This window comes from Phyllobates terribilis, unplaced genomic scaffold, assembly GCF_046119375.1.
Source record: "Phyllobates terribilis strain yellow unplaced genomic scaffold, ASM4611937v1 Scaffold_3__8_contigs__length_932513732, whole genome shotgun sequence".
NCBI classification, from domain to species: Eukaryota; Metazoa; Chordata; class Amphibia; order Anura; family Dendrobatidae; genus Phyllobates; species Phyllobates terribilis.
The window spans coordinates 654,957,758-654,975,062 of record NW_027362763.1 but is presented as its reverse complement, the minus strand read 5'-3'; the positions used below and the strand labels follow the sequence as shown (position 1 = coordinate 654,975,062).

The 17,305-nt window shown below is 42.4% G+C and overlaps 1 protein-coding gene across 7 annotated transcripts in view; it reads left to right on the top strand.

Annotated features, from left to right (window-relative positions):
- Window positions 1-17,305, top strand: part of MDGA1 (MAM domain containing glycosylphosphatidylinositol anchor 1) — a 476,469-nt gene that overhangs the window by 365,175 nt on the left and 93,989 nt on the right. For 6 of the 7 annotated variants that reach the window (XM_073671695.1, XM_073671690.1, XM_073671694.1 and 3 more), the window contains one exon: window positions 7,263-7,532. The exons of the other annotated variant lie outside the window; for it this stretch is intronic. In XM_073671695.1, coding sequence (XP_073527796.1) covers window positions 7,263-7,532 — 270 coding nt within the window. The remainder of the gene's footprint in view (window positions 1-7,262; window positions 7,533-17,305) is intronic. 7 annotated transcript variants of the gene reach the window in all.

Sequence of the window (17,305 nt, the reverse complement as noted above, 5' to 3'; positions counted from 1 at the left end):
GTACATAGGGAGCAGTATTATAGTAGTTATATTCTAGTACATAGGAAGCAGTATTATAGTAGTTATATTCTTGTACATAGGGGGCAGTATTATAGTAGTTATATTCTAGTACATAGGGAGCAGTATTATAGTAGTTATATTCTTGTACATAGGGGCAGTATTATAGTAGTTATATTCTTGTATATAGGGGGCAGTATTATAGTAGTTATATTCTAGTACATAGGGAGCAGTATTATAGTAGTTATATTCCTGTACATAGGGGGCAGTATTATAGTAGTTATATTCTTGTACATAGGGGCAGTATTATAGTAGTTATATTCTTGTACATAGGAGCAGTATTATAGCAGTTATATTCTTGTACATAGGGGGCAGTATTATAGTAGTTATATTCTAGTACATAGGGAGCAGTATTATAGTAGTTATATTCTAGTACATAGGGGCAGTATTATAGTAGTTATATTCTTGTATATAGGGGGCAGTATTATAGTAGTTATATTCTAGTACATAGGGAGCAGTATTATAGTAGTTATATTCCTGTACATGGGGGGCAGTATTATAGTAGTTATATTCTTGTATATAGGGGCAGTATTATAGTAGTTATATTCTTGTATATAGTGGGCAGTATTATAGTAGTTATATTCTTGTATATAGGGGGCAGTATTATAGTAGTTATATTCTTGTACATAGGAGCAGTATTATAGTAGTTATATTTTTGTACATAGGAGCAGTATTATAGTAGTTATTTTCTTCTACATAAGGGCAGTATTATAGTATTTATATTCTTGTACAGAGGGGGCAGTATTATAGTAGTTATATTCTTGTACATAGGAGCAGTATTATAGTAGTTATATTCTTGTATATAGGGTCAGTATTATAGTAGTTATATTCTTGTACATAGGGGGCAGTATTATAGTAGTTATATTCTTGTACATAGGAGCAGTATTATAGTAGTTATATTCTTGTACATAGGAGCAGTGTTATAGTAGTTATATTCTTGTATATAGGAGCAGTATTATAGTAGTTATATTCTTGTACGTAAGAGCAGTATTATAGTAGTTATATTCATGTACATAGGGAGCAGTATTATAGTAGTTATATTCTTGTTCACAGGGGCAGTATTATAGTAGTTATTTTCTTGTACATGGGGGCAATGTTATAGTAGTTATATTCTTGTACATAGAGGCAGTATTATAGTAGATATATTCTTGTACATAGGGGGCAGTATTATAGTAGTTATATTCTTGTACATAGAGGCAGTATTATATTAGTTATATTCTTGTACATAGAGAGCAGTATTATAGTAGTTATATTCTTGTACATAGAGGCAGTATTATAGTAGTTGTATTCTTGTACATAGGAGCAGTATTATATTAGTTATATTCTTGTACATAGGGGGCAGTATTATAGTAGTTATATTCTTGTACATAGGGGCAGTATTATAGTAGTTATATTCTTGTACATAGAGGGCAGTATTATAGTAGTTATATTCTTGTACATAGAGGCAGTATTATAGTAGTTATATTCTTGTACATAGGGGCAGTATTATAGCTGTTATATTCTTGTACATAGGAGGCAGTATTATAGTAGTTATATTCTTGTACATAGGGGCAGTATTATAGTAGTTATATTCTTGTACATAGGGGCAGTATTATAGCTGTTATATTCTTGTACATAGGGGGCAGTATTATAGTAGTTATATTCTTGTATATAGGGGGTAGTATCATAGTAGTTATATTCTAGTACATAGGGAGCAGTATTATAGTAGTTATATTCCTGTACATAGGGGGCAGTATTATAGTAGTTATATTCTTGTACATAGGGGCAGTATTATAGTAGTTATATTCTTGTATATAGGGGGTAGTATCATAGTAGTTATATTCTAGTACATAGGGAGCAGTATTATAGTAGTTATATTCCTGTACATAGGGGGCAGTATTATAGTAGTTATATTCTTGTACATAGGGGCAGTATTATAGTAGTAATATTCTTGTACATAGGAGCAGTATTATAGCAGTTATATTTTTGTACATAGGGGGCAGTATTATAGTAGTTATATTCTAGTACATAGGGAGCAGTATTATAGTAGTTATATTCTAGTACATAGGAAGCAGTATTATAGTAGTTATATTCTTGTACATAGGGGGCAGTATTATAGTAGTTATATTCTAGTACATAGGGAGCAGTATTATAGTAGTTATATTCTTGTACATAGGGGCAGTATTATAGTAGTTATATTCTTGTATATAGGGGGCAGTATTATAGTAGTTATATTCTAGTACATAGGGAGCAGTATTATAGTAGTTATATTCCTGTACATAGGGGGCAGTATTATAGTAGTTATATTCTTGTACATAGGGGCAGTATTATAGTAGTTATATTCTTGTACATAGGAGCAGTATTATAGCAGTTATATTCTTGTACATAGGGGGCAGTATTATAGTAGTTATATTCTAGTACATAGGGAGCAGTATTATAGTAGTTATATTCTAGTACATAGGGGCAGTATTATATTAGTTATATTCTTGTATATAGGGGGCAGTATTATAGTAGTTATATTCTAGTACATAGGGAGCAGTATTATAGTAGTTATATTCCTGTACATAGGGGGCAGTATTATAGTAGTTATATTCTTGTATATAGGGGCAGTATTATAGTAGTTATATTCTTGTATATAGTGGGCAGTATTATAGTAGTTATATTCTTGTATATAGGGGGCAGTATTATAGTAGTTATATTCTTGTACATAGGAGCAGTATTATAGTAGTTATATTTTTGTACATAGGAGCAGTATTATAGTAGTTATTTTCTTCTACATAAGGGCAGTATTATAGTATTTATATTCTTGTACAGAGGGGGCAGTATTATAGTAGTTATATTCTTGTACATAGGAGCAGTATTATAGTAGTTATATTCTTGTATATAGGGTCAGTATTATAGTAGTTATATTCTTGTACATAGGAGCAGTGTTATAGTAGTTATATTCTTGTATATAGGAGCAGTATTATAGTAGTTATATTCTTGTACGTAAGAGCAGTATTATAGTAGTTATATTCATGTACATAGGGAGCAGTATTATAGTAGTTATATTCTTGTACACAGGGGCAGTATTATAGTAGTTATTTTCTTGTACATGGGGGCAATGTTATAGTAGTTTTATTCTTGTACATAGAGGCAGTATTATAGTAGATATATTCTTGTACATAGGGGGCAGTATTATAGTAGTTATATTCTTGGACATAGAGGCAGTATTATATTAGTTATATTCTTGTACATAGAGAGCAGTATTATAGTAGTTATATTCTTGTACATAGAGGCAGTATTATAGTAGTTGTATTCTTGTACATAGGAGCAGTATTATATTAGTTATATTCTTGTACATAGGGGGCAGTATTATAGTAGTTATATTCTTGTACATAGGGGCAGTATTATAGTAGTTATATTCTTGTACATAGAGGGCAGTATTATAGTAGTTATATTCTTGTACATAGAGGCAGTATTATAGTAGTTATATTCTTGTACATAGGGGCAGTATTATAGCTGTTATATTCTTGTACATAGGAGGCAGTATTATAGTAGTTATATTCTTGTACATAGGGGGCAGTATTATAGTAGTTATATTCTTGTACATAGGGGCAGTATTATAGTAGTTATATTCTTGTACATAGGGGCAGTATTATAGTAGTTATATTCTTGTACATAGGAGCAGTATTATAGTAGTAATATTCCTGTACATATGGGAAGTATTATAGTAGTTATATTCTTGTACATAGGGGGCAGTATTATAGTAGTTATATTCTTGTACATAGGGAGCAGTATTATAGTAGTGATATTCTTATACATAGGGGCAGTATTTTAGTAGTTATATTCTAGTACATAGGAGCAGTATTATAGTAGTTATATTCTTGTACATAGGGGCAGTATTATAGTAGTTATATTCTTGTACATAGAGGGCAGTATTATAGTAGTTATATTCTTGTACATAGAGGCAGTATTATAGTAGTTATATTCTTGTACATAGGGGCAGTATTATAGCTGTTATATTCTTGTACATAGGAGACAGTATTATAGTAGTTATATTCTTGTACATAGGGGGCAGTATTATAGTAGTTATATTCTTGTACATAGGGGCAGTATTATAGTAGTTATATTCTTGTACATAGGGGCAGTATTATAGTAGTTATATTCTTGTACATAGGAGCAGTATTATAGTAGTTATATTCTTGTACATAGGGGCAGTATTATAGTAGTTATATTCTTGTACATAGGGGCAGTATTATAGCTGTTATATTCTTGTACATAGGGGGCAGTATTATAGTAGTTATATTCTTGTATATAGGGGGCAGTATTATAGTAGTTATATTCTAGTACATAGGGAGCAGTATTATAGTAGTTATATTCCTGTACATAGGGGGCAGTATTATAGTAGTTATATTCTTGTACATAGGGGCAGTATTATAGTAGTTATATTCTTGTACATAGGAGCAGTATTATAGCAGTTATATTCTTGTACATAGGGGGCAGTATTATAGTAGTTATATTCTAGTACATAGGGAGCAGTATTATAGTAGTTATATTCTAGTACATAGGAAGCAGTATTATAGTAGTTATATTCTTGTACATAGGGGGCAGTATTATAATAGTTATATTCTAGTACATAGGGAGCAGTATTATAGTAGTTATATTCTTGTACATAGGGGCAGTATTATAGTAGTTTTATTCTTGTATATAGGGGGCAGTATTATAGTAGTTATATTCTAGTACATAGGGAGCAGTATTATAGTAGTTATATTCCTGTACATAGGGGGCAGTATTATAGTAGTTATATTCTTGTACATAGGGGCAGTATTATAGTAGTTATATTCTTGTACATAGGAGCAGTATTATAGCAGTTATATTCTTGTACATAGGGGGCAGTATTATAGTAGTTATATTCTAGTACATAGGGAGCAGTATTATAGTAGTTATATTCTAGTACATAGGGGCAGTATTATAGTAGTTATATTCTTGTATATAGGGGGCAGTATTATAGTAGTTATATTCTAGTACATAGGGAGCAGTATTATAGTAGTTATATTCCTGTACATAGGGGGCAGTATTATAGTAGTTATATTCTTGTATATAGGGGCAGTATTATAGTAGTTATATTCTTGTATATAGTGGGCAGTATTATAGTAGTTATATTCTTGTATATAGGGGGCAGTATTATAGTAGTTATATTCTTGTACATAGGAGCAGTATTATAGTAGTTATATTTTTGTACATAGGAGCAGTATTATAGTAGTTATTTTCTTCTACATAAGGGCAGTATTATAGTATTTATATTCTTGTACAGAGGGGGCAGTATTATAGTAGTTATATTCTTGTATGTAGAGTCAGTATTATAGTAGTTATATTCTTGTACATAGGAGCAGTGTTATAGTAGTTATATTCTTGTATATAGGAGCAGTATTATAGTAGTTATATTCTTGTACGTAAGAGCAGTATTATAGTAGTTATATTCATGTACATAGGGAGCAGTATTATAGTAGTTATATTCTTGTACACAGGGGCAGTATTATAGTAGTTATTTTCTTGTACATGGGGGCAATGTTATAGTAGTTATATTCTTGTACATAGAGGCAGTATTATAGTAGATATATTCTTGTACATAGGAGGCAGTATTATAGTAGTTATATTCTTGTACATAGAGGCAGTATTATATTAGTTATATTCTTGTACATAGAGGGCAGTATTATAGTAGTTATATTCTTGTACATAGAGGCAGTATTATAGTAGTTTTATTCTTGTACATAGGAGCAGTATTATATTAGTTATATTCTTGTACATAGGGGGCAGTATTATAGTAGTTATATTCTTGTACATAGGGGCAGTATTATAGTAGTTATATTCTTGTACATAGAGGGCAGTATTATAGTAGTTATATTCTTGTACATAGAGGCAGTATTATAGTAGTTATATTCTTGTACATAGGGGCAGTATTATAGCTGTTATATTCTTGTACATAGGAGGCAGTATTATAGTAGTTATATTCTTGTACATAGGGGGCAGTATTATAGTAGTTATATTCTTGTACATAGGGGCAGTATTATAGTAGTTATATTCTTGTACATAGTGGCAGTATTATAGTAGTTATATTCTTGTACATAGGGGGCAGTATTATAGTAGTTATATTCTTGTACATAGGGGGCAGTATTATAGTAGTTATATTCTTGTACATAGGGAGCAGTATTATAGTAGTGATATTCTTATACATAGGGGCAGTATTTTAGTAGTTATATTCTTGTACATAGGGGCAGTATTATAGTAGTTATATTCTTGTACATAGGAGCAGTATTATAGTAGTTATATTCTTGTACATAGGGGCAGTATTATAGTAGTTATATTCTTGTACATAGGGGCAGTATTATAGCTGTTATATTCTTGTACATAGGAGCAGTATTATAGTAGTTATATTCTTGTATATAGGAGCAGTATTATAGTAGTTATATTCTTGTACGTAAGAGCAGTATTATAGTAGTTATATTCATGTACATAGGGAGCAGTATTATAGTAGTTATATTCTTCTACACAGGGGAAGTATTATAGTAGTTATTTTCTTGTACATGGGGGCAATGTTATAGTAGTTATATTCTTGTACATAGAGGCAGTATTATAGTAGATATATTCTTGTACATAGGAGGCAGTATTATAGTAGTTATATTCTTGTACATAGAGGCAGTGTTATATTAGTTATATTCTTGTACATAGGGAGCAGTATTATAGTAGTTATATTCTTGTACATAGGGGCAGTATTATAGTTGTTATATTCTTGTACATAGAGGGCAGTATTATAGTAGTTATATTCTTGTACATAGGAGCAGTATTATAGTAGTTATATTTTTGTACATAGGGGGCAGTATTATAGCAGTTATATTCTTGTACATAGGGGGCAGTATTATAGTAGTTATATTCTTGTACATAGGGGCAGTATTATAGTAGTTATATTCTTGTAAATAGGAGCAGTATTATAGTAGTTATATTCTTGTACATAGGGGCAGTATCTTATCTGTTATTTCCTTTCGTATAGGGTGCAGATAATTTCACATCTCAGGGTGTGGTGTACTTACGGTAGATGAGGTCTTTGGTAATGGAGATTATCGGGGCTGTATCTGAATCCATGACCCTTCCTGATATTGTATCACACGTTGCTCGTCATAGTCTCAGTCTGAGATTCTCCTGCTCATGTCTTTGCTTCTCACCCTTCTCTCTCTTTCTCTGTGCAGCTCCTCCTGTGCTTAAGATGTCAGTGAATGAGACGTTAGTGGTGAACCCCGGAGATAACATCACTATGCAGTGCTCACTTACAGGAGGCGACCCCTCGCCCAAAGCTCTCTGGTCTCACGCCCCTAAACCTATGCCACGCAACAGCGTCAGTAAAGGGGGAAACCTGACAATATGGAACATCCGAGCTGAAGACTCCGGATTTTATAACTGTACAGCCATCAACAATGTGGGGAACCCTGCGAAGAAGACGGTCAACCTCCTAGTGAGATGTATGTCCTGAATCACATCACTAATCTACGAGCCCCCCAAATATAAAGTGATCAGTGATGTCACCGCTGATCTCTGGTGATGGATAGGCGGCATTCTCAGTGATGTCACCGCTGATCTCTGGTGATGGATAGGAGGCATTCTCAGTGATGTCACCGCTGATTTCTAGTGATGGATAGGCGGCATTCTCAGTGATGTCACCGCTGATCTCTAGTGATGGATAGGAGGCATTCTCAGTGATGTCACCGCTGATCTCTAGTGATGGATAGGCGGCATTCTCAGTGATGTCACCGCTGATCTCTGGTGATGGATAGGCGGCATTCTCAGTGATGTCACCGCTGATCTCTGGTGATGGATAGGAGGCATTCTCAGTGATGTCACCGCTGATCTCTAGTGATGGATAGGCGGCATTCTCAGTGATGTCACCGCTGATCTCTGGTGATGGATAGGCGGCATTCTCAGTGATGTCACCGCTGATCTCTGGTGATGGATAGGCGGCATTCTCAGTGATGTCACCGCTGATCTCTGGTGATGGATAGGAGGCATTCTCAGTGATGTCACCGCTGATCTCTAGTGATGGATAGGCGGCATTCTCAGTGATGTCACCGCTGATCTCTAGTGATGGATAGGCGGCATTCTCAGTGATGTCACCGCTGATCTCTAGTGATGGATAGGCGGCATTCTCAGTGATGTCACCGCTGATCTCTGGTGATGGATAGGCGGCATTCTCAGTGATGTCACCGCTGATCTCTGGTGATGGATAGGAGGCATTCTCAGTGATGTCACCGCTGATCTCTGGTGATGGATAGGCGGCATTCTCAGTGATGTCACCGCTGATCTCTGGTGATGGATAGGAGGCATTCTCAGTGATGTCACCGCTGATCTCTAGTGATGGATAGGCGGCATTCTCAGTGATGTCACCGCTGATTTCTAGTGATGGATAGGAGGCATTCTCAGTGATGTCACCGCTGATCTCTAGTGATGGATAGGCGGCATTCTCAGTGATGTCACCGCTGATCTCTAGTGATGGATAGGAGGCATTCTCAGTGATGTCACCGCTGATCTCTAGTGATGGATAGGCGGCATTCTCAGTGATGTCACCGCTGATCTCTAGTGATGGATAGGCGGCATTCTCAGTGATGTCACCGCTGATCTCTAGTGATGGATAGGCGGCATTCTCAGTGATGTCACCGCTGATCTCTGGTGATGGATAGGCGGCATTCTCAGTGATGTCACCGCTGATCTCTGGTGATGGATAGGCGGCATTCTCAGTGATGTCACCGCTGATCTCTAGTGATGGATAGGAGGCATTCTCAGTGATGTCACCGCTGATCTCTAGTGATGGATAGGCGGCATTCTCAGTGATGTCACCGCTGATCTCTGGTGATGGATAGGCGGCATTCTCAGTGATGTCACCGCTGATCTCTGGTGATGGATAGGAGGCATTCTCAGTGATGTCACCGCTGATCTCTAGTGATGGATAGGCGGCATTCTCAGTGATGTCACCGCTGATCTCTGGTGATGGATAGGAGGCATTCTCAGTGATGTCACCTCTGATCTCTAGTGATGGATAGGCGGCATTCTCAGTGATGTCACCTCTGATCTCTAGTGATGGATAGGCGGCATTCTCAGTGATGTCACCGCTGATCTCTGGTGATGGATAGGAGGCATTCTCAGTGATGTCACCGCTGATCTCTAGTGATGGATAGGCGGCATTCTCAGTGATGTCACCGCTGATCTCTGGTGATGGATAGGAGGCATTCTCAGTGATGTCACCTCTGATCTCTAGTGATGGATAGGAGGCATTCTCAGTGATGTCACCTCTGATCTCTAGTGATGGATAGGCGGCATTCTCAGTGATGTCACCGCTGATCTCTGGTGATGGATAGGCGGCATTCTCAGTGATGTCACCTCTGATCTCTAGTGATGGATAGGCGGCATTCTCAGTGATGTCACCGCTGATCTCTAGTGATGGATAGGAGGCATTCTCAGTGATGTCACCGCTGATCTCTGGTGATGGATAGGAGGCATTCTCAGTGATGTCACCGCTGATCTCTGGTGATGGATAGGCGGCATTCTCAGTGATGTCACCGCTGATCTCTGGTGATGGATAGGAGGCATTCTCAGTGATGTCACCGCTGATCTCTGGTGATGGATAGGCGGCATTCTCAGTGATGTCACCGCTGATCTCTGGTGATGGATAGGCGGCATTCTCAGTGATGTCACCGCTGATCTCTGGTGATGGATAGGCGGCATTCTCAGTGATGTCACCGCTGATCTCTGGTGATGGATAGGAGGCATTCTCAGTGATGTCACCGCTGATCTGTGGTGATGGATAGGCGGCATTCTCAGTGATGTCACCGCTGATCTCTGGTGATGGATAGGAGGCATTCTCAGTGATGTCACCGCTGATCTCTGGTGATGGATAGGCGGCATTCTCAGTGATGTCACCGCTGATCTCTAGTGATGGATAGGAGGCATTCTCAGTGATGTCACCTCTGATCTCTAGTGATGGATAGGCGGCATTCTCAGTGATGTCACTGCTGATCTCTAGTGATGGATAGGCGGCATTCTCAGTGATGTCACCGCTGATCTCTGGTGATGGATAGGCGGCATTCTCAGTGATGTCACCTCTGATCTCTGGTGATGGATAGGCGGCATTCTCAGTGATGTCACCGCTGATCTCTGGTGATGGATAGGCGGCATTCTCAGTGATGTCACCGCTGATCTCTGGTGATGGATAGGAGGCATTCTCAGTGATGTCACCGCTGATCTGTGGTGATGGATAGGCGGCATTCTCAGTGATGTCACCGCTGATCTCTGGTGATGGATAGGAGGCATTCTCAGTGATGTCACCGCTGATCTCTGGTGATGGATAGGCGGCATTCTCAGTGATGTCACCGCTGATCTCTAGTGATGGATAGGCGGCATTCTCAGTGATGTCACCGCTGATCTCTAGTGATGGATAGGAGGCATTCTCAGTGATGTCACCTCTGATCTCTAGTGATGGATAGGCGGCATTCTCAGTGATGTCACTGCTGATCTCTAGTGATGGATAGGCGGCATTCTCAGTGATGTCACCGCTGATCTCTGGTGATGGATAGGCGGCATTCTCAGTGATGTCACCTCTGATCTCTGGTGATGGATAGGCGGCATTCTCAGTGATGTCACCGCTGATCTCTGGTGATGGATAGGCGGCATTCTCAGTGATGTCACCGCTGATCTCTGGTGATGGATAGGCGGCATTCTCAGTGATGTCACCGCTGATCTCTGGTGATGGATAGGAGGCATTCTCAGTGATGTCACCGCTGATCTCTGGTGATGGATAGGCGGCATTCTCAGTGATGTCACCGCTGATCTCTGGTGATGGATAGGCGGCATTCTCAGTGATGTCACCGCTGATCTCTGGTGATGGATAGGTGGCATTCTCAGTGATGTCACCGCTGATCTCTAGTGATGGATAGGAGGCATTCTCAGTGATGTCACCGCTGATCTCTGGTGATGGATAGGAGGCATTCTCAGTGATGTCACCGCTGATCTCTGGTGATGGATAGGAGGCATTCTCAGTGATGTCACCGCTGATCTCTGGTGATGGATAGGTGGCATTCTCAGTGATGTCACCGCTGATCTCTGGTGATGGATAGGTGGCATTCTCAGTGATGTCACTGCTGATCTCTAGTGATGGATAGGCGGCATTCTCAGTGATGTCACCGCTGATCTCTAGTGATGAATAGGAGGCATTCTCAGTGATGTCACCTCTGATCTCTGGTGATGGATAGGCGGCATTCTCAGTGATGTCACCGCTGATCTCTAGTGATGAATAGGAGGCATTCTCAGTGATGTCACCTCTGATCTCTGGTGATGGATAGGAGGCATTCTCAGTGATGTCACCGCTGATCTCTGGTGATGGATAGGCGGCATTCTCAGTGATGTCACCTCTGATCTCTAGTGATGGATAGGCGGCATTCTCAGTGATGTCACCTCTGATCTCTGGTGATGGATAGGAGGCATTCTCAGTGATGTCACCGCTGATCTCTAGTGATGGATAGGAGGCATTCTCAGTGATGTCACCTCTGATCTCTGGTGATGGATAGGAGGCATTCTCAGTGATGTCACCGCTGATCTCTGGTGATGGATAGGAGGCATTCTCAGTGATGTCACCGCTGATCTCTAGTGATGGATAGGAGGCATTCTCAGTGATGTCACCGCTGATCTCTGGTGATGGATAGGCGGCATTCTCAGTGATGTCACCTCTGATCTCTGGTGATGGATAGGCGGCATTCTCAGTGATGTCACCGCTGATCTCTGGTGATGGATAGGCGGCATTCTCAATGATGTCACCGCTGATCTCTGGTGATGGATAGGAGGCATTCTCAGTGATGTCACCGCTGATCTCTGGTGATGGATAGGCGGCATTCTCAGTGATGTCACCGCTGATCTCTGGTGATGGATAGGCGGCATTCTCAGTGATGTCACCTCTGATCTCTGGTGATGGATAGGCGGCATTCTCAGTGATGTCACCGCTGATCTGTGGTGATGGATAGGCGGAATTCTCAGTGATGTCACCGCTGATCTCTAGTGATGGATAGGAGGCATTCTCAGTGATGTCACCGCTGATCTCTGGTGATGGATAGGCGGCATTCTCAGTGATGTCACCGCTGATCTCTGGTGATGAATAGGAGGCATTCTCAGTGATGTCACCGCTGATCTCTGGTGATGGATAGGAGGCATTCTCAGTGATGTCACCGCTGATCTCTAGTGATGGATAGGAGGCATTCTCAGTGATGTCACCGCTGATCTCTAGTGATGGATAGGAGGCATTCTCAGTGATGTCACCGCTGATCTCTAGTGATGGATAGGCGGCATTCTCAGTGATGTCACCTCTGATCTCTAGTGATGGATATGCGGCATTCTCAGTGATGTCACCGCTGATCTCTGTTGATGGATAGGAGGCATTCTCAGTGATGTCACCGCTGATCTCTAGTGATGGATAGGCGGCATTCTCAGTGATGTCACCGCTGATCTCTAGTGATGGATAGGCGGCATTCTCAGTGATGTCACCGCTGATCTCTGGTGATGGATAGGCGGCATTCTCAGTGATGTCACCGCTGATCTCTGGTGATGGATAGGCGGCATTCTCAGTGATGTCACCGCTGATCTCTGGTGATGGATAGGCGGCATTCTCAGTGATGTCACCGCTGATCTCTGGTGATGGATAGGCGGCATTCTCAGTGATGTCACCGCTGATCTCTGGTGATGGATAGGCGGCATTCTCAGTGATGTCACCGCTGATCTCTGGTGATGGATAGGCGGCATTCTCAGTGATGTCACCGCTGATCTCTAGTGATGGATAGGCGGCATTCTCAGTGATGTCACCGCTGATCTCTGGTGATGGATAAGAGGCATTCTCAGTGATGTCACCGCTGATCTGTGGTGATGGATAGGCGGCATTCTCAGTGATGTCACCGCTGATCTCTGGTGATGGATAGGAGGCATTCTCAGTGATGTCACCGCTGATCTCTGGTGATGGATAGGAGGCATTCTCAGTGATGTCCCCGCTGATCTCTAGTGATGGATAGGAGGCATTCTCAGTGATGTCACCGCTGATCTCTAGTGATGGATAGGAGGCATTCTCAGTGATGTCACCGCTGATCTCTGGTGATGGATAGGAGGCATTCTCAGTGATGTCACCTCTGATCTCTGGTGATGGATAGGAGGCATTCTCAGTGATGTCACCGCTGATCTCTAGTGATGGATAGGAGGCATTCTCAGTGATGTCACCGCTGATCTCTGGTGATGGATAGGAGGCATTCTCAGTGATGTCACCGCTGATCTCTAGTGATGGATAGGAGGCATTCTCAGTGATGTCACCGCTGATCTCTGGTGATGGATAGGCGGCATTCTCAGTGATGTCACCTCTGATCTCTGGTGATGGATAGGCGGCATTCTCAGTGATGTCACCGCTGATCTCTAGTGATGGATAGGAGGCATTCTCAGTGATGTCACCGCTGATCTCTAGTGATGGATAGGCGGCATTCTCAGTGATGTCACCTCTGATCTCTAGTGATGGATAGGCGGCATTCTCAGTGATGTCACCGCTGATCTCTAGTGATGGATAGGCGGCATTCTCAGTGATGTCACCTCTGATCTCTAGTGATGGATAGGTGGCATTCTCAGTGATGTCACCGCTGATCTCTGGTGATGGATAGGAGGCATTCTCAGTGATGTCACCTCTGATCTCTAGTGATGGATAGGCGGCATTCTCAGTGATGTCACCGCTGATCTCTGTTGATGGATAGGAGGCATTCTCAGTGATGTCACCGCTGATCTCTAGTGATGGATAGGAGGCATTCTCAGTGATGTCACCGCTGATCTCTAGTGATGGATAGGCGGCATTCTCAGTGATGTCACCGCTGATCTCTGGTGATGGATAGGCGGCATTCTCAGTGATGTCACCGCTGATCTCTGGTGATGGATAGGCGGCATTCTCAGTGATGTCACCGCTGATCTCTGGTGATGGATAGGCGGCATTCTCAGTGATGTCACCGCTGATCTCTGGTGATGGATAGGCTGCATTCTCAGTGATGTCACCGCTGATCTCTGGTGATGGATAGGCGGCATTCTCAGTGATGTCACCGCTGATCTCTAGTGATGGATAGGCGGCATTCTCAGTGATGTCACCGCTGATCTCTAGTGATGGATAGGCGGCATTCTCAGTGATGTCACCGCTGATCTCTGGTGATGGATAGGTGGCATTCTCAGTGATGTCACCGCTGATCTCTAGTGATGGATAGGCGGCATTCTCAGTGATGTCACCGCTGATCTCTAGTGATGGATAGGCGGCATTCTCAGTGATGTCACCGCTGATCTCTAGTGATGGATAGGAGGCATTCTCAGTGATGTCACCGCTGATCTCTGGTGATGGATAGGCGGCATTCTCAGTGATGTCACCGCTGATCTCTGGTGATGGATAGGCGGCATTCTCAGTGATGTCACCGCTGATCTCTGGTGATGGATAGGCGGCATTCTCAGTGATGTCACCGCTGATCTCTGGTGATGGATAGGCGGCATTCTCAGTGATGTCACCGCTGATCTCTAGTGATGGATAGGAGGCATTCTCAGTGATGTCACCACTGATCTCTGGTGATGGATAGGCGGCATTCTCAGTGATGTCACCGCTGATCTCTGGTGATGGATAGGAGGCATTCTCAGTGATGTCACCACTGATCTCTAGTGATGGATAGGAGGCATTCTCAGTGATGTCACCTCTGATCTCTGGTGATGGATAGGCGGCATTCTCAGTGATGTCACTGCTGATCTCTGGTGATGGATAGGAGGCATTCTCAGTGATGTCACCACTGATCTCTAGTGATGGATAGGAGGCATTCTCAGTGATGTCACCTCTGATCTCTGGTGATGGATAGGAGGCATTCTCAGTGATGTCACCGCTGATCTCTGGTGATGGATAGGAGGCATTCTCAGTGATGTCACCACTGATCTCTAGTGATGGATAGGAGGCATTCTCAGTGATGTCACCTCTGATCTCTGGTGATGGATAGGAGGCATTCTCAGTGATGTCACTGCTGATCTCTGGTGATGGATAGGAGGCATTCTCAGTGATGTCACCGCTGATCTCTGGTGATGGATAGGCGGCATTCTCAGTGATGTCACCGCTGATCTCTGGTGATGGATAGGCGGCATTCTCAGTGATGTCACTGCTGATCTCTGGTGATGGATAGGCGGCATTCTCAGTGATGTCACCGCTGATCTCTGGTGATGGATAGGCGGCATTCTCAGTGATGTCACCGCTGATCTCTGGTGATGGATAGGCGGCATTCTCAGTGATGTCACCGCTGATCTCTAGTGATGGATAGGCGGCATTCTCAGTGATGTCACCGCTGATCTCTGGTGATGGATAGGAGGCATTCTCAGTGATGTCACCGCTTATCTCTGGTGATGGATAGGAGGCATTCTCAGTGATGTCACCGCTGATCTCTAGTGATGGATAGGCGGCATTCTCAGTGATGTCACCGCTGATCTCTGGTCATGGATAGGCGGCATTCTCAGTGATGTCACCGCTGATCTCTGGTGATGGATAGGCGGCATTCTCAGTGATGTCACCGCTGATCTCTGATGATGGATAGGAGGCATTCTCAGTGATGTCACCGCTGATCTCTAGTGATGGATAGGTGGCATTCTCAGTGATGTCACCTCTGATCTCTGGTGATGGATAGGCGGCATTCTCAGTGATGTCACCGCTGATCTCTGGTGAAGGATAGGAGGCATTCTCAGTGATGTCACCGCTGATCTCTAGTGATGGATAGGAGGCATTCTCAGTGATGTCACCTCTGATCTCTAGTGATGGATAGGAGGCATTCTCAGTGATGTCACCGCTGATCTCTAGTGATGGATAGGCGGCATTCTCAGTGATGTCACCGCTGATCTCTGGTGAAGGATAGGAGGCATTCTCAGTGATGTCACCGCTGATCTCTGGTGAAGGATAGGAGGCATTCTCAGTGATGTCACCGCTGATCTCTAGTGATGGATAGGCGGCATTCTCAGTGATGTCACCTCTGATCTCTGGTGATGGATAGGCGGCATTCTCAGTGATGTCACCACTGATCTCTAGTGATGGATAGGAGGCATTCTCAGTGATGTCACCTCTGATCTCTAGTGATGGATAGGTGGCATTCTCAGTGATGTCACTGCTGATCTCTGGTGATGGATAGGCGGCATTCTCAGTGATGTCATCGCTGATCTCTGGTGATGGATAGGCGGCATTCTCAGTGATGTCACCGCTGATCTCTGGTGATGAATAGGTGGCATTCTCAGTGATGTCACCGCTGATCTCTGGTGATGGATAGGCGGCATTCTCAGTGATGTCACCGCTGATCTCTAGTGATGGATAGGCGGCATTCTCAGTGATGTCACCGCTGATCTCTAGTGATGGATAGGCGGCATTCTCAGTGATGTCACCGCTGATCTCTGGTGATCACCCCTCCCCCAATACACGATATGCAGTGGTTTTCCGTTACACTTTACTTATTCCGTAACAGTTCTGCACTTTAGGAATGTACATTGCTCCATTAATTCTCCGTTCTCCGGATCTCTGCTTGCTGACAGTGAATGGTTACAGTGGATTCTCTGTAGATCAGCCTCTCTGTAGCTGATATCTCTCCCCTTCAAGTGGAACTGAATCTTTGGGGTCCATTACAAATCCGGGACTCCATCTGTTCTGCACTGTTTATAATACTGTGATTTTCATATGTAGAAAAGTGGAAATTGAGGCACTAACAATCCCAGGACCCTTTTACAGCTTTCCTTATAGTTATTTACTTTTTCTTGCCCTGGAGATGAGACTGCTATAAAAGGATACTCCGATGAGATAAATAATGTTTGTACTGTCCCTGCCCTCATACACTATAAAGATGAGATGTGCAGTGCACTTCTATTATCTTTACAACCCTTGCAGTTCTGTGTGACAGGAGCTGCTCCTCACTTCTCCCCCTCCCATCTGGGACAATACCTCACACAGCAGTATGCGGCTCTTCCCTCTTAGTAATAGCCAACCTGAGAAGAGGGGGCGTGGCCAGGTCCCTTGTTATATGTAGAGGTACAGCTATTATCAGGAGACTGGCTGATAACAGTGGGGAGCTGCACACTGCTGTAATGTCCCAGACCGAGGGGTGAGCAGTGAGGAGCAGCTGCTGTCACACCAACCCCCTGATAATGTCTCCTTGTCTGCAGTCCGAGGTGAGGGCTGTCCCCCCACCCC